At 28.6% G+C, this 20,212-nt stretch overlaps 3 protein-coding genes across 12 annotated transcripts; 1 reads left to right on the top strand and 2 right to left on the bottom strand.

Moving 5' to 3' along the window:
• Window positions 1–337: 337 nt before the first annotated feature.
• Window positions 338–1,454, bottom strand: LOC110683285. Of its 5 annotated transcripts, none has more exons than XM_021859635.1 (5): window positions 1,342–1,454; window positions 1,155–1,262; window positions 880–1,041; window positions 593–748; window positions 338–394 (listed from the first exon to the last, which is right to left on the bottom strand). In XM_021859635.1, the coding sequence occupies exons 1-5, from the start codon at window positions 1,354–1,356 to the stop codon at window positions 386–388; spliced, it is 450 nt and encodes a 149-aa protein (XP_021715327.1). In that variant the 5' UTR covers window positions 1,357–1,454; the 3' UTR covers window positions 338–385. The 5 variants fall into 5 exon arrangements, with proteins under 5 accessions (XP_021715327.1, XP_021715328.1, XP_021715326.1 ...); XM_021859636.1 differs by having other exon boundaries at window positions 338–391; XM_021859634.1 differs by having other exon boundaries at window positions 344–391; window positions 581–748.
• A 5,075-nt stretch (window positions 1,455–6,529) lies between these two features.
• On the top strand, window positions 6,530–10,275 carry LOC110683284. 6 transcript variants are annotated; one of them, XM_021859630.1, is made up of 9 exons: window positions 6,530–6,644; window positions 7,212–7,425; window positions 7,598–7,882; window positions 7,982–8,143; window positions 8,223–8,330; window positions 8,444–8,605; window positions 8,737–8,892; window positions 9,089–9,184; window positions 10,187–10,275. In XM_021859630.1, exons 1-8 carry the CDS (start codon window positions 6,538–6,540, stop codon window positions 9,092–9,094), a joined length of 1,200 nt encoding a protein of 399 aa, XP_021715322.1. In that variant the 5' UTR covers window positions 6,530–6,537; the 3' UTR covers window positions 9,095–9,184; window positions 10,187–10,275. The 6 variants fall into 6 exon arrangements, with proteins under 6 accessions (XP_021715322.1, XP_021715320.1, XP_021715321.1 ...); XM_021859628.1 differs by having other exon boundaries at window positions 8,737–8,904; XM_021859629.1 differs by lacking the exon at window positions 10,187–10,275 and adding an exon at window positions 9,437–9,619 and having other exon boundaries at window positions 9,086–9,184.
• Window positions 10,276–13,817: 3,542 nt separating this feature from the next.
• LOC110683287 (protein FAR1-RELATED SEQUENCE 1-like) lies at window positions 13,818–19,246 on the bottom strand (the record flags this gene model as incomplete). Its single annotated transcript, XM_021859637.1, has 8 exons — window positions 13,818–13,850; window positions 14,330–15,308; window positions 15,568–15,803; window positions 15,872–16,133; window positions 16,881–17,020; window positions 17,241–17,620; window positions 18,021–18,089; window positions 19,148–19,246. Coding segments are annotated over 8 exons (2,198 nt in total), but the record flags the coding sequence as incomplete, so codon positions are not given.
• Between the last annotated feature and the right edge of the window lie 966 nt (window positions 19,247–20,212).

Genomic DNA, 20,212 nt, shown 5'->3' with positions numbered 1-20,212 from the left:
CTCTTTTCTGTACAGCTCTTTTTCTTCTTCTTTTGATCCCAAATCTTCATAGCAATTACACCATAAAAATTAAGTATTATAGCAAATAGCAAAAAATAATTAGAAAATAAAAAGTAACTTTAGAACATAAGAAATATATACAATTAGGAGACAACCTAGAAATAGTTAGAATATAAAAAATTAAGAATTAACTTTAAAGCATAACCAGAAAAAATTTAGAGCATAAGAAGTAATATTAGAACATATCTAGTAAATATTAGTACATAAAAAATGAATTTGAAAATAATGTGAAATTACCAACTACTGGTGAGGGAATCAACAAGTTTTTCTTTATTCTCTTCATTTCTCTCTTCTTTGTTCTTATCTTTTTCCTCTTCCTTTGATCTCAAATCTGCTTAACAATTAGAACATAACTAATTTAGTACATAACTAATTTAGAACATAACTAATTTAGAACATAATCATATAATTTAGAACATAAGCATGTGATTTAAGCGCATGTTTTAGAACATAAAAAAGTACTTTAAAACATAAGCATCTAATATAGAACATAAGTATAATTTGGAAATTAAGCATGTACATGTGAAATTACCAACTGTCGGTGACTTTGGTGACCTTGTTTCCTCGAATTTCTTCCATGCCTTATCCATAACCATATCCAATTCTTCAATAAATGCCGGTTCATCGAAGACATGTTGATCTTGGCTGAGTATAGAAGGGCTTTTTTTTCTTCTTGGTTCACGAATGTCTATAAAATAAGAAATTATAATTTAGAACATAATATGCATAATATTTATATAAATTTATTATACTTTAGAACATAAGCTGAAAATACTTTAGAACACAACCAGAAAATACTTTAGAACATAATTATAATACCTTTGTTGTGTACTTGCACCATATGTTGTCTATGAGATGTTGCATTTTTCCTGTTGTTTCTTCCTCAACAAAAAGATCTTTTGCTTGTTCTAACATGCCATACATCTCTTTAACATTCGAGGCAAGTGTTTTTGCCAAATCTCCAAATTTGCTCAAAAAGCCCTTCATTAGAACACAAAAATATTTTAGAACATAAAGGACATAACATGGATAATTTAACAGAAAAGGATTAAATGGAGCATAAAATATAATTTACAATATAAACTAAATCATACCATCATGTCATTTCGAGAAGTTGTAGAACTAGAACCTATTGATGATTTTTCCATTCTCTTCTCTTTTTCCTTTTGTTTTGGTTGTTTCTTTTTTCCTTTTGGTGCCTTCTAGTATATAAATTATAAAATTTAGAAAACAACAACATAAAGTGTAGTGTTTAAACATAAACATATACAAATATCATACCACAATTGATTCCATTCTTTCCAAGAGTTTTCCATATCCAAATCCATGATCTTTTTCAAACTTATATCTCACTTGAATCCTTTCCTTTGTCCACACCGAAATTAGTGGACATTTTCTTGTTTTTTCTAACCCTCCTCTTTGTAGACGATCAAAATAGAATACCTATTTAGTACATGTTAAGAATTAATTAGAATATTTTTCACACATTTTCAACATAACAAGAATAATATATATACATAATGGTAAGAATTTAAAACTTACCATTAGAAAAGGTAAAGGACCTGTAAAGTAAGAATTTCCCTTCTTCCATACACTTACAGAATCTTTCAAGTGCTCAATCACAAATGTGCACCAATCCAATTCAGCAATTTTCTTTACATCCATACAACTATACAAGAATTTAATGTATAGTTGTGGGTTGTTTGTTGATCGAATGCAACAATTGACAACACATACCACAAAGTTCCAAAGAAATTCATCAGAAACTGATTTTTCCTTCTTCAATTCTTGAATTCTGTCAATCAATCTCTTGTTGGTTGGACTTCCCTTTTAGAGGTAAAAAAAACATATAAATTAAAACCTATGGAGATAATAGATCTATTTTAAAGCAAAAAACACTTTAGAACATAAGCAAAGCACTTTAAAACATACAATTTATAACATAAAATTCATACTTTAGAACATAAAATTTAAAACATAACCACATTATATCATCATACTTTTTTGAGGCCAAACTTGCTTCTCCAAGCTTTTAGAAACTTGCTCCATTTCAGATTTGACTCATTATTTGGTTGCTCAATCCTTTTGCCTCCCAATGGCAACCCATAAGCCAAATGAACATCAATTTCCTCCAAAAAGATTTCTGTTTTTCTCTTTGGTAACATCAAACAACATCTCTCCGTGTCAAAATTCGTAACCAAGTTTTCTGTCAACCTAGAATTATAATGAAAAATGTAAGATTTAAAGCACAATACAGCTATATTTAGAATATAATAGTCAATCTTTAGAACATAGAAGATTAAAACATTTAGTATAATATTTAAACTTTTGAACATAATTTAGAACATTATATAATAAAAAAAGTCTATTTTAGAACATAATAAACATACATTAGAACATAACAAAAAATTTAGAACATTAGTGTATAGCAATTCAAACATGAGAGTTCATAATTTTAGAATACAAGAAGTAACTTTAAAACATAAGTAATTTACACATAATCATATTATTTAGAACATATGCACATAATGTAGAACATAATCATACAATTTAGAACATATGCACATAATTTAGAACATAGCTAATTTCGAACATAATCATATTATTTAGAACATATGCACAAAATTTAGAGCATAACTAATTTAGAACATAATCTTATAATTTAGAACATTAGTGTATAGCAATTCAAACATGACAAATCATAATTTTGAACATAACATTGATAATACTTATGATTTAGAAATATGATTTTAGAACATAACATTCTACTACTTACGTAGAATTAATATGGATTGGTAAATCCAATTCCAAAAAGCCTCCAAAACCAATGTTCCGAATAGCTTGCTTTTGTTTTTCCGAAAGATTTATCAACACATCCTTCATGAATTGAGTAGGAGGTACTCTTTGATAAGGTTGCCTCTTAACTAGTTTATCTTGCTCATTAGCTTACTACTTTGGACATCCTCACCATCTTCTTCTTTTTCAATCTTTCTTTTCTTCTTCTTCACATCCTCACCATGAATAGATAAACATAATTAGAACATAGATAAGCAAAATTAGAACATAAGCGTGCACTTTAGAACATAAAAATAAAGATTGTAAAGATTAAAGAGTATTATTACCTGAGTTTGATTTTTTTTATTGATTTTTTGTTCCTCCTCACTATCATCTTCCATCTCCTCTTTTTCATCTTTCTCTTTCATCTTTACATCACCCTTATTATCATCCTCACCATCATCTTTACTATCATTATTCTTGTCATCATCCTCAACATTATTACCCTCTTCTTCTTTTTGATCTTTTCCTTCTTCTTGATCTTTTTCTCTTCCTTCCTTTTTTTGCAATTTTCGAGGTGGTTGAAGCCTTGTTGGAAGTTTTCTATGTCTTATAGCAACACTTTTACTTTCAATATGCTTCTCAAATTCCGATCTATCAATTACTTCCGCTTCAACGTTTTCAACTTTCCTTTAAAAACAATTAAAAATAATTAGAATACAACTAACATTAAATAGAGTGCAAATATAAAGGGATAAGATGAACATAAACTATAATGGATACATATTAGAACATAATACAAATCTTCAGAACATAAGAGAAAATTTTAGAACATAATGGAAAACTTTAGAACATAATGGAAAACTTTAGAACATAATACAAATCTTTAGAACTTAAGGGAAAACTTTAGAACATATTGGAAAACTTTAGAACATATATATATAGGGGAGGGATCCGGTAAGAACCCCTCCTTATGTAAGAACCCTAGTTATATAAGAACCAATCTCATCCGTAGGATTAGATTAGGATGAGCGGTCAAGATTAAAACAAAAAAAAAATCCCCCAAAACCCTCCCTAAACGTTCATACTTTTCTCTCTCCTCAAACTTTCAATCCTCTTTACTTTCTCTCTCCTCAAATCTCAAAATCTAGCCCAAATTGCTGCAAAACAACCTAAATTGCTCAAATCAGGTACTTTTTCTTTGATTATGTTCTAATTTTATGAATTTCACATGATATTCAATTCGATTTTGTGATTTCAATCGCATGATGTTTGCAAACTGGCGATTTTGATTTTTGCGATTTGATTTTCATGAATTTTGCATGAGTTAAAGCCGATTTTGTATGTTTTTCTTTTCGATTTTGTTTAAATTTCTATGAAATTAGCATGATGTTCAAGTGGATTTTGTTTTTACATTCGATATATTTTTGAGTAAGTTTGAGGATAGGTTTTTTTGGATAAATGGCTAGTCATTTTTATTTATTTATTTATTTGCATCTTTTTTTATGAAAAAATTCATATTATACTGAACGCCCATGACACAACCCAGAGGCCTCGAATTACCAGCACATATTATTATTTTTGAGTAAGTTAGATAGCTTTAGTGTTCGAATTTAGGGTTCAATTTTAGTTCGATTTTTGTTCGATTATTTTGTTTGATTTTTGCTCGATTTTAGTTCGAATTTTGCTTGATTTTAGTTCGATTTTGCTAATATTTTGAATTATTCAATGGGAAAATGTACCGAAGAAAATTCAATAATAGAGCATCTAGAACAGAGACAACATAAAATCAGTTATCCCGACCCATCGCTGTCAATTCGTTCATAATACGATGTGACATTACAATCAAAGAGGAATCATAAAAAAGGCGTAAAATTAGAATGTTGTCAAAATGACTTTGATCGATATGCTTGATCGCAGTGACATTGCTTGATTTTATGAGGCTGGTGGTTAATTTCTTTGAGGTTTTGTTATAAATTTAAACCAAGACTGAGGCATGTTAATTAGCTTTTCATTAGTAAACTCAGCTAACAGCATATGGTACTCGACTTCTTCCCCATGCTAGACCTTTGCAAGGTTTGACTCCATCAGCAGCAACATGACAATTGGCTTTGGTGAGGATTTATTTCTTTGGTGACTCAGATTCCTTTGTGTTCTCCAGGCCTTTTATGGTCTTATACTTGAGTTTCTCTAGTTCATTGGGTCTTCATTCTACAATCAGCTTGCAACCCTTTCGTTGCACTCCAAAGTGATGAATGCTGCCTGTGTGATTGTGAATTATGTTGACATTTTTGTTCTGCGGTGATGTATTATAGAATCAGCAATTCAGCATATTGGGAACTATGCATTGTATTTCGGATCCTTTTGCATGGAGTTCACTTATATATCGACTGTGCATTTTAATGGATCCTTTAGAACATAGGGGTTGTTAATTGGTTAGGGGTTGTTAGTAGTGAACTTGTGATTGCAGGGCTGAAAACAAACTTTAGAACATAGGTAGAAAAAATTTGGAACATAAGAAAAGAACATAGGTTGAAATAATTTAGAACATGGGCTGAAAATAAACTCAATCAAACCTTATCATGTTTCTGTTTCATTGTCTTTTAAATTTCTAGTTTACTCATTCTATTTTGGGTTTTTCACTCTCTAGCATGTTCTAAACTATTTTTCAGCATATTCTAAATTATTCCTATGTTCAAAAATATAATAATAATGTTGGAATGTTACTAATGTTTTTGATTTCTTTAATGTTGCAGTAAAATGCAAGGCCAAAATGAAGAAAAATCAGAAGAAGGAGTTACTAATATACAAGAAGAAGAAATTACTTATGTAAGAAAAAGGTAACTAAACTAATGTTCTAAACTTTACCTATTATGTTTTTTTGTTCTAAAGTTTTCCAATATGTTCTAAAGTTTTCCCTTAAGTTCTAAAGATTTGTATTATGTTCTAAAGTTTTCCATTATGTTCTAAAGTTTTCCATTATGTTCTAAAATTTTCTCTTATGTTCTGAAGATTTGTATTATGTTCTAATGTATCCATTATAGTTTATGTTCATCTTATCCCTTTATATTTGCACTCTATTTAATGTTAGTTGTATTCTAATTATTTTTAATTGTTTTTAAAGGAAAGTTGAAAACGTTGAAGCGGAAGTAATTGATAGATCGGAATTTGAGAAGCATATTGAAAGTAAAAGTGTTGCTATAAGACATAGAAAACTTCCAACAAGGCTTCAACCACCTCGAAAATTGCAAAAAAAGGAAGGAAGAGAAAAAGATCAAGAAGAAGGAAAAGATCAAAAAGAAGAAGAGGGTAATAATGTTGAGGATGATGACAAGAATAATGATAGTAAAGATGATGGTGAGGATGATAATAAGGGTGATGTAAAGATGAAAGAGAAAGATGAAAAAGAGGAGATGGAAGATGATAGTGAGGAGGAACAAAAAATCAATAAAAAAAATCAAACTCAGGTAATAATACTCTTTAATCTTTACAATCTTTATTTTTATGTTCTAAAGCACGCTTATGTTAATTTTGCTTATCTATGTTCTAATTATGTTTATCTATTCATGGTGAGGATGTGAAGAAGAAGAAAAGAAAGATTGAAAAAGAAGAAGATGGTGAGGATGTCCAAGTAGTAGAAGCTAATGAGCAAGATAAACTAGTTAAGAGGCAACCTTATCAAAGAGTACTCCTACTCAATTCATGAAGGATGTGTTGATAAATCTTTCGGAAAAACAAAAGCAAGCTATTCGGAACATTGGTTTTGGAGGCTTTTTGGAATTGGATTTACCAATCCATATTAATTCTACGTAAGTAGTAGAATGTTATGTTCTAAAATCATATTCTAAAATCATAAGTATTATCAATGTTATGTTCAAAATTATGATTGTCATGTTTGAATTGCTATAACACTAATGTTCTAAATATAAGATTATGTTCTAAATTAGTTATGCTCTAAATTTTGTGCATATGTTCTAAATAATAATGATTATGTTCGAAATTAGCTATGTTCTAAATTATGTGCATATGTTCTAAATTGTATGATTATGTTCTACATTATGTGCATATGTTCTAAATAATATGATTATGTTGTAAATTACTTATGTTTTAAAGTTACTTCTTGTATTCTAAAATTATGAACTCTCATGTTTGAATTGCTATACACTAATGTTCTAAATTAATTTTTTGTTATGTTCTAATGTATGTTTATTATGTTCTAAAATAGACTTTTTTTATTATATAATGTTCTAAATTATGTTCAAAAGTTTAAATATTATACTAAATGTTTTAATCTTCTATGTTCTAAAGATTGACTATTATATTCTAAATATAGCTGTATTGTGCTTTAAATCTTACATTTTTCATTATAATTCTAGGTTGACAGAAAACTTGGTTACGAATTTTGACACGGAGAGATGTTGTTTGATGTTACCAAAGAGAAAACAAGAAATCTTTTTGGAGGCAATTGATGTTCATTTGGCTTATGGGTTGCCATTGGGAGGCAAAAGGATTGAGCAACCAAATGATGAGTCAAATCTGAAATGGAGCAAGTTTCTAAAAGCTTGGAGAAGCAAGTTTGGCCTCAAAAAAGTATGATGATATAATGTGGTTATGTTTTAAATTTTATGTTCTAAAGTATGAATTTTATGTTAAAATTGTATGTTTTAAAGTGCTTTGCTTATGTTCTAAAGTGTTTTTTGCTTTAAAATAGATCTATTATCTCCATAGGTTTTAATTTATATGTTTTTTTTACCTCTAAAAGGGAAGTCCAACCAACAAGAGATTGATTGACAGAATTCAAGAATTGAAGAAGGAAAAATCAGTTTCTGATGAATTTCTTTGGAACTTTGTGGTATGTGTTGTCAATTGTTGCATTCGATCAACAAACAACCCACAACTATACATTAAATTCTTGTATAGTTGTATGGATGTAAAGAAAATTGCTGAATTGGATTGGTGCACATTTGTGATTGAGCACTTGAAAGATTCTGTAAGTGTATGGAAGAAGGGAAATTCTTACTTTACAGGTCCTTTACCTTTTCTAATGGTAAGTTTTAAATTCTTACCATTATGTATATATATTATTCTTGTTATGTTGAAAATGTGTGAAAAATATTCTAATTAATTCTTAACATGTACTAAATAGGTATTCTATTTTGATCGTCTACAAAGAGGAGGGTTAGAAAAACCAAGAAAATGTCCACTAATTTCGGTGTGGACAAAGGAAAGGATTCAAGTGAGATATAAGTTTGAAAAAGATCATGGATTTGGATATGGAAAACTCTTGGAAAGAATGGAATCAATTGTGGTATGATATTTGTATATGTTTATGTTTAAACACTACACTTTATGTTGTTGTTTTCTAAATTTTATAATTTATATACTAGAAGGCACCAAAAGGAAAAAAGAAACAACCAAAACAAAAGGAAAAAGAGAAGAGAATGGAAAAATCATCAATAGGTTCTAGTTCTACAACTTCTCGAAATGACATGATGGTATGATTTAGTTTATATTGTAAATTATATTTTATGCTCCATTTAATCCTTTTCTGTTAAATTATCCATGTTATGTCCTTTATGTTCTAAAATATTTTTGTGTTCTAATGAAGGGCTTTTTGAGCAAATTTGGAGATTTGGCAAAAACACTTGCCTCGAATGTTAAAGAGATGTATGGCATGTTAGAACAAGCAAAAGATCTTTTTGTTGAGGAAGAAACAACAGGAAAAATGCAACATCTCATAGACAACATATGGTGCAAGTACACAACAAAGGTATTATAATTATGTTCTAAAGTATTTTCTGGTTGTGTTCTAAAGTATTTTCAGCTTATGTTCTAAAGTATAATAAATTTATATAAATATTATGCATATTATGTTCTAAATTATAATTTCTTATTTTATAGACATTCGTGAACCAAGAAGAAAGAAAAGCCCTTCTATACTCAGCCAAGATCAACATGTCTTCGATGAACCGGCATTTATTGAAGAATTGGATATGGTTATGGATAAGGCATGGAAGAAATTCGAGGAAACAAGGTCACCAAAGTCACCGACAGTTGGTAATTTCACATGTACATGCTTAATTTCCAAATTATACTTATGTTCTATATTAGATGCTTATGTTTTAAAGTACTTTTTTATGTCTAAAACATGCGCTTAAATCACATGCTTATGTTCTAAATATATTATGTTCTAAATTAGTTATGTTCTAAATTAGTTATGTACTAAATTAGTTATGTTCTAATTGTTAAGCAGATTTGAGATCAAAGGAAGAGGAAAAAGATAAGAACAAAGAAGAGAGAAATGAAGAGAATAAAGACAAAAACTTGTTGATTCCCTCACCAGTAGTTGGTAATTTCACATTATTTTCAAATTCATTTTTTATGTACTAATATTTACTAGATATGTTCTAATATTACTTCTTATGCTCTAAATTTTTTCTGGTTATGCTTAAAGTTAATTCTTAATTTTTTATATTCTAACTATTTCTAGGTTGTCTCCTAATTGTATATATTTCTTATGTTCTAAAGTTACTTTTTATTTTCTAATTATTTTTTGCTATTTGCTATAATACTTAATTTTTATGGTGTAATTGCTATGAAGATTTGGGATCAAAAGAAGAAGAAAAAGAGCAGTACAGAAAAGAGAGAAACGAGGAGGAAAAAATTGAGAAGAAAGAGAAAAGGAATGAGGAGTCACCAAAAACCCCAATTCCTCCAAAAAAGAAGCAACCTTTTGATATAACTCCTCCAAGTTTCAAGTTATTGACCCCCTCACCAGCAGTTGGTAGTTTTACATTATTTTCAAACTTTTTTCTTTTGAAATAATATTACTAGATTTGTTTTAAAATTACTTCTTATGTTATAAATTTTTTCTGTTATGTTCTAAAGTTATTTCTGATGTTCTAAATTTTTTCTAAATCAGATGCTTATGTTTTAAACTACTTTCTTAAATTATGCATATGCTCTAAATTATATGATTATGTGCTAAATTATGTGCATATGCTCTAATAATATGATTATGTTCTAAATTATGTGCATATGTTCTAAATAATATGATTATGTTCTAAATTAGTTATGCTCTAAATTATGTGCATATTTTCTAAATAATATGATTATGTTTGAAATTAGTTATGCTCTAAATTATGTGCATATAAATTGTATGATTATGTTCTAAATTATGTGCATATGTTCTAAATAATATAATTATGTTGTAAATTAGTTATGTTCTAAAGTTACTTCTTGTGTTCTAAATTTTTCTGGTTATATTCTAGTTATTTCTAATGTTCTAAATTTTTTCCAACTATTTCTATGTTGTGTCCTTATTGTTTCTACTTATGGTTTGATGTCCCAGAAAATCAAGAAGATAATGAAGCAGAACTCACTTACGAAGAAGTGACAGCAAATGTTCTAAATTGTGCTTTTCTAAATCCAGATCATCCACCTACATTGGATGAAGAGGAGAAGCAAGAAGAGGAAAAAGAGGAGAAGAAAGAAGAGGAAAAAGAGGAGAAGAAAGAAGAAAAGGAGAAGAAGAAAGAAGAGGAAAGAAGAGAAGCAAGAGGAAAAAAAGAAGAAAAGGGGAAGAAGAAAGAGGAGGAAAAAAAGGAGATCCAAGAGGAGAAGAGAGAAGAAAAGGGGAAGAAGAAAAAGGAGGAAAAAGAGGAGATCCAAGAGGAGAAGAGAGAAGAAAAGGGGAAGAAGAAAAAGGAGAAAAAGAGGAGAATCAAGAGGAGAAGAAAGAAAATGAAGGAAGCAAGAATGAAGAGAAGAACAAAGAAAGAAAAAAATGAGAACAAGAAAGGGTAATCATTTTAAACTTTAAAACAAATGTTGGTTATGGTTTAGTTAAATTTTAATTTAGAACTTGGTAATAATAAATTTTGGTTTGATTTGGTTATGGTTTTTGTTATCAATAAATTTTGGTTTGATTTAGTTATGGTTTTTGTTATCTATGTGATATTTTTTAATTGAATTAAGTAGGAAACAAGGAGAAGGAAAAGACACGGAAAAAAGAGGAAAGGATAAGCTTCCAATGTACTTGCGTTCACCTTTCATGGTTGAACATGAAAAACTTTTCAAGAATGTGGACAATAGAAAGGTAGCTGAGTATGCGTTTGCTCAAGGAGATAATAAGTAAGACTTTAAAACTTTAAAATTATATGCTTATGTTCTAAGCTATATGCTTATGTTCTAAGCTATATGCTTATGATCTAAGCTATAAATTATGTTCTAAACTTCATTCTTATGTTCTAAACTGCGTGTTCTAAGCTACGAGATTATGTTATAAAGTACATGTGTAAAACTATATGCTTATGTTCTAAAATAGGTACTTATGTTCTAAACTATATTCTTATGTTTTAAATTATGTGTTTATGTTCTAAACTACATGCTTATGTTCTGATTTTATTGTTCTGATTTTAGGGAGCTTTTGTATGCTGATAACATGGGGACAACGATTACGAGAGATGAGATTCATAGTCTCATAGAAGATAAGCACATGTTGAACAATGTTGTGGATGCTTATGTTTGCCTATTGAATTTTGAAAAAAAAGACGTGGTGTAGACAAGAAGAGTAGATTCTTTTTCAGTACTGAATGCTATGTATGTTTTCGAACTTAAAATTATAACTATGTTCTAAGAGTAGATTCTTTTTGTTTCTCATATAGATTATACTATGCACCTATGTTCTAATTACTTATGTTTTAATTTCTTTTTCTTTTTCAGCTCATATGTTGTACAGAAAAATACTTCAAATCAAATGAAAGGCAAGATGATAGAATGAAGGCTTTGTTTGATAGAATGCAACAAGAAATGACAACGACCGAGTAACAAGCTTCAAAAGCATTCAATTGGTAATTTGGTATCTTATTATGTTGTACTTTTTTCTTATTATATGTTCTAATTATTGGTTTTGTTTATGTTCTAATTATTTTTATCTATGTTTTAAAGTATCTACTTATGTTCTAAACTACTTATTTATCTTCTAAACTTACTTATGTTCTAAAACATGTTATAAAAATTATATGCTTGTGTTCTAATCTATATGCTTATGTTCTAAAATGCATGCTTATGTTCTAATTTTGCTTATCTATGTTCTAATTCTGTTTATCTATTAGGTTTTCTTCCCGGTCGTTTTACCAGATCACTACTATTTGCTGTGTGTCAACTTTGTGGAAGGAACATTTGATTTGATTGACAACAGATTTCTTCCACCAAATATTCCTTTTCACAATAAATATGGAAATTACCATAGATTAATGGTAAGACATCAAGTTTACATTTTTTTAATTATACTTTTGTTCTAACTTTTGCCTTATATGTTCTACAGTTTTTCTTTATGTTCTAAAGTTTACCTTATATGTTCTAAAGTTTATCCAATTTTTCAGTTGAATGCATTTGCTGATTTCGTTCACTCAATTGACTCAAATATAAAGAGTGACTTTGTATCCTCCTTCAAAACAAGAAACTTGAGTATGTCATGGAAGAGCAATAAGAACAAACATGATTGTGGAGTGTTCCTGTTGAAGCACATGGAAACATATGAAGGAGAATCTGTAAAACAATGGAATTCGGGACTAGAATTAGACAATGTAAGTTTAAAACATAAGATACATGTTTTAAATTAGTTTCGTTTATGGTTTGGTGTTATGTTTTAGTGTTGTGGTTTGGTTTGGTTATTGTTTAGATATATTATGGTTTATTATATTTATTTATACTTATATGCTAAATTATATTCATGTTCTAAATTATATGCTTATGTTCTAAAGTATTTCTGTTTATGTTCTAAAAGTTACTCTCTTTTTTTTTTTTTTGCAGTTTGACCAAATGTTTATGTTTATGTTCTAAAAGTTACTCTTTTTTTTTTTTTTTTTTTGCAGTTTGACCAAATGAAAAAATTAAGAGTGGAGTATTGTGGGAAGATAATAACAGCAGAAGTAAATGAAGAACGGAACAAAGTGATTAGGAGATCAAAAAAGTGGTCAAAGGAGAACAAAATGGATATATGATTGTTAAGATCTTAAGTTTATATTTGTAGAGAGATATTTGCAAAGAATATAACAGTAATTTTTTATGTTCTATGTATTTACCTGTTACAAGAAATATATTGTTGAATCATATTAAATGCTAAAATTTTAATATAAAATATATCATATAAACTTATATGCTAAATTATATTCATGTTCTAAATTATATGGGTATGTTCTAAAGTATTTTTGATTATGTTTTAATAATTATATGCTTATAAAGTTAGGATATTAGAATATATTATTATATATTAATTTTGACTTAAAACTTAAAGTGTAGAACATTAGAACATAAGAAAATTAAAAAAAAGTAACAAGAAATGACAACAGCCAAAGTAACAAGATTCCAAAGCATTCAATTGGTAACTTGATTCTAATTATATCTTATTATGTTGTACTTTTTTCTTATTACATGTCCAAATTATTGATTTTGCTAATCTTCTAATTATTTTTATCTATGTTCTAAAGTATTTGCTTATGTTCTAAACTGGCTGCTTCTAATCCATTACTTTTGCTTTATTTTTCCTTTTGAATACAATGCATACACTCTTTAGTGCATATCTAAGAAGGCATATGTAAATCAATGTTAAGAAACTTGAATAAATAAAAGTTGATTAAAGCAAGATTCAACTAAATGTTGTTTAATAAAGGTATCTAAAATGCTTGTACTATCATTACTCGTAGTTCAAATTGACTTAATAAAACAACTTATAATTACGAAAAGGGGGGAAGATGAAAAGACAGGAGATGTTATAAAACATTATAATCAACTTTAATTAACATAAAAATTGATAAGAAAAACACTAGTAGAGATACTCTGAATAATAATTGGACAAAAAAGAAATAAAAATATATTGTTTCTAAAAGTAAATAAATTGAGTTCTTATATTTTAAGAATTACATGAATAATATTTTACGTGCTAGTAAATGAGATATTGTTTCTAAATATATAACATCTCATGCAACTGGATTAATAGTATATTCACCAACCTGTAAAGAAAAAAAATAAAACAATATTAGAACATAAGCACATAATTTAGCATTAAAAAATGTTATAACATGCCATTTCTATTAGTTTAGAACACATGATATTATATAGAGTAAAAACTTTAGAACATTTAAAGAAACCTTTAAAACATATAAAGAAAACTTTAGAACATATAAAAAAATATTTTGAACATAAAGAGAAAAGTTAAAATATAAAGGAAAACTTTAGAACAAAATGAATAACTTTATATTCTAAACATTAGAGCATATTAAATTACACTAAAACAGAAAGAATAAACATTAGACATAGAGAAAACACTTTAGAACATAGAAAAGTAACTTTAGAACAAAGAGAAAACACTTTAGAACATATTGAATTACTTTAGAACATATATGAATAACTTTATGTTCTAAACTTGCTTAAAACATAATTACTTTAGAACAAAATAAATATAAGAAAATTAAAAATAAAGTTTACTTACAATATCACTTGACTTTTCCAGGGCAATTACGACTATCATGATAACCAAGCTCCCCACATGCTCTACATAATCTCTTCTTCTTTTGACTTTGTTCAATAGACTTTTCTCTGTCACTCTCATTCTTTTGTCACTATTTGGAACATGAACCTCATTTGGAACATGGACATCATTTGGAACATTTACCTGATTTGGAACATGAACCTGATTTGGAACATGGACATCATTTGGAACATTGACCTGATTTGGAACATGAACCCCCGTGCCTTTGTTCTTCGAAATTTTAGGAGGTTTGATTAAAACATTAGAAGGTAGACTAGCTCCAATAAATTTCAATGTCTTTAACTTTGCTCGAAAGATTTTGCTTCCATTTGTTTTCTTCTGTTCCAAATCTACCCTCATGGCTCGAAGTTTTTTGACAAGATCACTAAGATCATCTTCATTGTTTTGCACTAAACTCACACAAGCATGAATTTCAGACCACAAATCATTTAATAACATTTTCTTATCTACTGCATTAATACATTCCTCCAACACATTACCCTCTAAATCAAAAATGGGCTTCTTATAAGCCATTGTACACCATCTATTTAGAATGTAGGCCTTGGGAATTTTTTCTAACATCCTTGCCTTCCACACCCAAATCATATGCCTACAAGGCACACCATCACGTTCAAATTTTTTACAAAAACACTTGGTATCAAAGGTAGTTGGATCAAAAACAACATCAAAAGTCCTCCTTCTAGTTCCTTCCCTCAAATTGAAAATGTAAAGCTCATTGTCCTTCTTCATCTCCTCAACACCACAATTAAAACATCCAATTTCAAGCTCATATTGAAATTCATAGAAAATTGTTGTTGTAAACAATTCAGAAGCATCTTTCTCTAAAGGAATTGGAGTCTTACACTCCGGACGCTTATTCTTCGAATCATTATCCATTTTATTTTGAGTGTGCCTTTGAGCATCCAATGCACATTCAAACCTATAGAAAATAGAAATTAACTTTAAAACATAGAAGATAATTGTAGAACATAGAGTGAATTACATTAGACATATAAATATACATGACATGTTTATTATGATCTAAATATTATTAAAACATAAAGAGAAAAAGAAAACATAAAAGAGAATTATAAAATAAAGTAAAACTATAAAGCATAAAAAGAAAACTTTAGAGCATACAAGGAAAACTTTAGAACATAAGAGTAACTTTAGAACATATATAGACAATTACTTATTACCTCATGTAGAACTCAATCAAAGTGAGATGGGGATTTGTGAACATAGTGAAAAAATTATTTTCACTTTCTGATCTAGATGTGGTTCTCATAATGCCACCCAAAAATAAATCTCTGAAATACGCTGGAATCCACATATCACGTATGTTGTACATGTATGCCAACCATTCATGATCGTTCAAATGGAATTCTGAAATAAACTTTGTTCCACTTTTCTTCAAATTCTGCCGGCTCAATCTCTAAATGCCAAACACATGAACACACAGTTTTTTCAAGAAATCAGTGTCTTGGGCAATCGCCGACCTACTTTTTCAGGCACCTTTTTCATAATATGCCACATACAAAACCTATGTTCTGTAGTTTGAAAAACATTACGAACAACAACTTTCATTGCAGGGTCTTGATCGGTAATCAAACACACAGGCTCGTTATTTCCCATTGCTTTAAGAAAAGTTTTGAAAACCCATTCAAAAGATGATATATCCTCATGAGCTACAAAAGAAGCCGCAAAAGTAACACATTTTTTATGATGATCAACTCCAGTAAATGGACCAAAGATCATATTATATCTGTAACATACACAAATTATTTATGCAGAAAATAGAGGTAAACTTTAGAACATAGAGGTAAATTGTAGAACATAGAGGTATACTTTAGAACATTAAGGATAAACTTTAGAGGATAGTAATTTAATTAATTATTAAACGTGGCAGTAATATAGTTGTTTTAAAAATAATGAATTACTCTAAACATAAACACTAAACTAAAAATATACAATGTAGCTTTAAAAACTTATAAGTAAACTTTAGAACATATAGACATAATGTTTAGAACATGATGGATATTAGTTTAGAACACAAAGAATAAAGTGTAAAACACAAAAGCATAATGTTTAAAGCATAAAAGCATGATGGATATATTTTAAAGCATAAGGTAGAACATTAGCAATATATGTTTAGAACATAAGGCATACATAGTTTAGAACATAAAGAATATTTGTTTAGAACATCAAAACATGATGGATATTTGTTTAGGAACACAAGGCATGATATTTAGAATATAAGAACATATGTTTAAAAAATTAATATGTAAAAGTAAAATATTAATTACATTATGAAAGAAATTTATATTTAAAACATCACCTGTTTGTTTTGAATGTGGTATCAAAAAAACCATATCACCAAAAAGTGCATAATTTTTTCGACAGATTGGATCAGCCCATAAAGCTCTACAAAGTCTATCTTCTTCATCAACATCATAGGAAAAAAAAAAATGCACTCCAGAGCAATTTCTTATTTTGAAAATTATCCACAAACATTTGGGCATCTGATCCATCAATAAAAGCCTTCAAATCTCTATAAAAATTTTTGAAATCTTGTTTAGATGCACCAACATTATCATGTGATCCAGCTAATTCTTTCATCATAGTATAAGACCTCACAGGACCAACATTTACCTGTTAGAAAAAAAAAATATTACTAAGATTAAGAATTAACTTTAGAACATAGTAAATCAAAAAAAAAAAAACATTATTTAGTACATAAAAATAAATCACCTTTGAATTATCAATAATCAACTTTTTATGCATAATATGCATTTTTCTATTATCCTTCTGAAATTTTGCACAACTTGGAGTATATAAAAGGATGATTATGTTCTTCTTTGAAATGAGTTACAACATACTTTCCAGCATCATATCTCATACATATGTGAGCATTGCATCCTACACGAGTGACTAAACGTTTCCTAGTAATACGAACTTTTCCTTCTTCATAAACTGTTTGTTGAGCAATAGGTTTTCTTATTGCCCTAAAACCTTCCTTATTGCAAACTCCATATTGAAAAGCAATTATATCTTTGCTATTCTTCTTCCTTTTAGTAGTAGATTTCCTAGAAGTAAACCCAGCGGCATTTGCATATGCTTTATAAAAACTAAGACCCTCTTCAGGATCTTTAAATATCATCCCCAAACTGGGTTTTAACTCCTCGGGAACACTTGGAATCCATTCCTTAGTGGTACCACCAGGGCTAAATGATCCAACAACCTCTAGATAAACTTTATAACATAGAAACATATAAAATGATCAAAGATAAACTTAGAAACATCAAGGATAAACTTTAGAACATATAAAATCAGGGACATACTTATAACATAGTGAATTACTTTAAACATACATAATAAAATTTACAATAAAGTGAAAAAATTAAACTAGAAGGTTAACTTTAGAACATACAATGAAAGTAAACATTAGAACATAAAAAGTAAAATTTAAAAATTAGAAGGTAAACTTTAGAACATAGAATGAAAGTTTTAGAATATAAAGAGAGATATATAGAAAACTTTAGAACATACAGAGAAAACTTCAGAACATTACAGATAAATGTTAGAACATAGTAAAGAAACTTTAGAACATGTAAGTAAATTGAAATTAAAACATTGAAAACAATAAAATTACCTGAATGAGTAACACAGGAAGAAGGATAATTAGGTTGCACACCATCTAAATCCATCAATATGCATAAACCTATTTTGAAAAACACAATTGTAGCAAAAAAAGCAACCAGAAATTAAAATCCATTAAAAATCAAAAATCTGGAAAACAAAATAGGATAAAATCGAAAACGATGTTGAAAAACTCAAGCAAAGGAAAAAAACAGAAAAATCTGGAAATAAAAAATCTGGAAATAAGCAAAGGAAATAAAATCTAGAAATAAAATTTGGAAAAATCTGGAAATTGAAGAAGAAAAAGAAAACTAGAAAACGAAATTGATGAAATTAATGAAAAAACTCAAACAATGCTCTACCCGTTGAGCTAGTAGGCTAATGTATATAAAACACTTGAACTAGAGGAAAAACTACTAACAACTATATGAGATAATCACAAAAGTAATTTTTTTTTGTTTAATCATATCCTTTTGCACTTCTAAACACTATCTTTAGCATCGTTTATTGTAATTTGATGATCGATTACTTGCATTAAGGTGGGTTCATTATATTGGCTATATAATCAATCTATCATTAGTAGTCCTTTAAAGCAAAAGTTATCCCAAGTTAAGACTAGTGCTAATTAAACAAGCTTTGACAAACATGCTAAGATTGTCTACTTTAGAACACAATGAATTACTTTAGAACATAAAGAGTAAACTTAATATATGCTAAATAAAAGTTTAGAACATGCTAAAGATAGTTAAATAATAGTTTAGAATATAATGAATTACTTTAGAACACAAAGAGTAAACTTTATAACATAGATGGAAAATTTTAGAACATAGAAGGAAAACTTTAGAACATTTGAATTATTTTAGAACATAATGAATTACTTTATGTTCTAAATTTCCTTATAACATAGTGAATTATGTTCTAAATTTGATTTGCTTAGAACGTAGTAAATTACTTTATGTTCTAAATTTGTTTAGAACATAGCTATGTTCTAAATTTGCTTTTGCTTAGAACATAGTGAACTATATAAAATCTAGAAATAATAAAATTAAAAAAAAAAAGGAAAAGGAAAAACCACCACCACCCTTTTCCTCTTCCCAGCCACCAAATTCGCCGCCGTCGCTACCCTAGCCGCCACCTAACCTTTCTCTACCCAGCCAACCCTAACCTCGCCGGTGAACAGATCCCCTGTGCCGGGGACCCACCCAGCCTCCCCACCCCCCTTTTTCCTTTTTCCTTTTCCTTTTGAGAAAAAATTAACGCATCAAAATCGCAGCATACACAAATCGCAAAAAGCTGGAAAATTTTGAGAAAAATCGCAGCAAATAAAACAGCATCGAAATCGCAAAAGAAAACCGAACAAAAAAAATCAAAATAAGAACAAACAATTCGAACAATCAAACAATCGAATTGATAAATAATCGAGCAAAATAAATATACATCGAATAGAAAATCGCCAAAAACAAAATCGAATAGAAAATTCGCAAAAAATCGCAAAAATATTGACGAAAACATGAATTAATCAGTAAAAATCGAACATAAATCGCAGCAAAAATTGAGAAATAAACGCATCAAAATCGCAGCATACAAATCGCAAAAATCAGGGAAATATTTGAGAAAAAATCGCATAAAAACGCAACAAAATCACATCAAATTGCAGCAAAAAATCGCATCAAAATCGCATAAAATTCGTAGCAAAATCGCAGCAAAATATTCGCTAAACAATATTGAGAACAATTACATAGAAAATGCTCAAAATAATCGCATGAAATTAATCGCATCAAAATTGCATGAAAAATCATTAAATTTAAAACAAATCTGATTATAAAATTAATAAACTTACAATAATTAATCCAAAATCTGTGAAAATATCGTGATGAATTTGATGAACTTTCGCCAATCTGTTGAACTGAGGAGAGGGAGAAAGCTGAGAATTTTAGAGAGAGAAAGCTGAGAGTTGAGAAACATAAAATAACTAGATGAAGGAAGAGGAAAAAGAATTTGAATAAACTCCTTCAAATTACAAAAATGTCATTACTAATCATTCATTTTGAGCGGTCAGATCAAGCTAATTCCACGGTCCAGATTAGTTCTTATATATAATGGGTTCTTATATAGAGGAGGGTTCTTATATGAGCCTTCCTCTATATATATATATATATATATATATATATATATATATATATATATATATATATATATATATAT

This window comes from Chenopodium quinoa, unplaced genomic scaffold (genome assembly GCF_001683475.1).
Source record: "Chenopodium quinoa cultivar QQ74 unplaced genomic scaffold, ASM168347v1, whole genome shotgun sequence".
In the NCBI taxonomy this organism is placed as follows: domain Eukaryota; kingdom Viridiplantae; phylum Streptophyta; class Magnoliopsida; order Caryophyllales; family Amaranthaceae; genus Chenopodium; species Chenopodium quinoa.
Note: the sequence above shows the minus strand (reverse complement) of the source record. Positions and strands in the feature narration are given on the sequence as shown.

What these genes read in the sequence shown, in the direction of transcription:
- LOC110683284 (XM_021859625.1), top strand. Translation starts at nt 6,538, where the DNA reads ATGAAGGATGTGTTGATAAATCTTTCGGAAAAACAAAAGCAAGCTATT. An exon ending in GTCCTTTACCTTTTCTAATG is followed by an intron (nt 7,883 to 7,981) that starts GTAAGTTTTAAA and finishes TGTACTAAATAG; the next exon opens with GTATTCTATTTTGATCGTCT. An exon ending in GGTGCAAGTACACAACAAAG is followed by an intron (nt 8,606 to 8,736) that starts GTATTATAATTA and finishes CTTATTTTATAG; the next exon opens with ACATTCGTGAACCAAGAAGA.
- LOC110683285 (XM_021859632.1), bottom strand. An exon ending in CTTCTCGAAATGACATGATG is followed by an intron (nt 1,042 to 1,154) that starts GTATGATTTAGT and finishes GTTCTAATGAAG; the next exon opens with GGCTTTTTGAGCAAATTTGG. An exon ending in GGTGCAAGTACACAACAAAG is followed by an intron (nt 749 to 879) that starts GTATTATAATTA and finishes CTTATTTTATAG; the next exon opens with ACATTCGTGAACCAAGAAGA.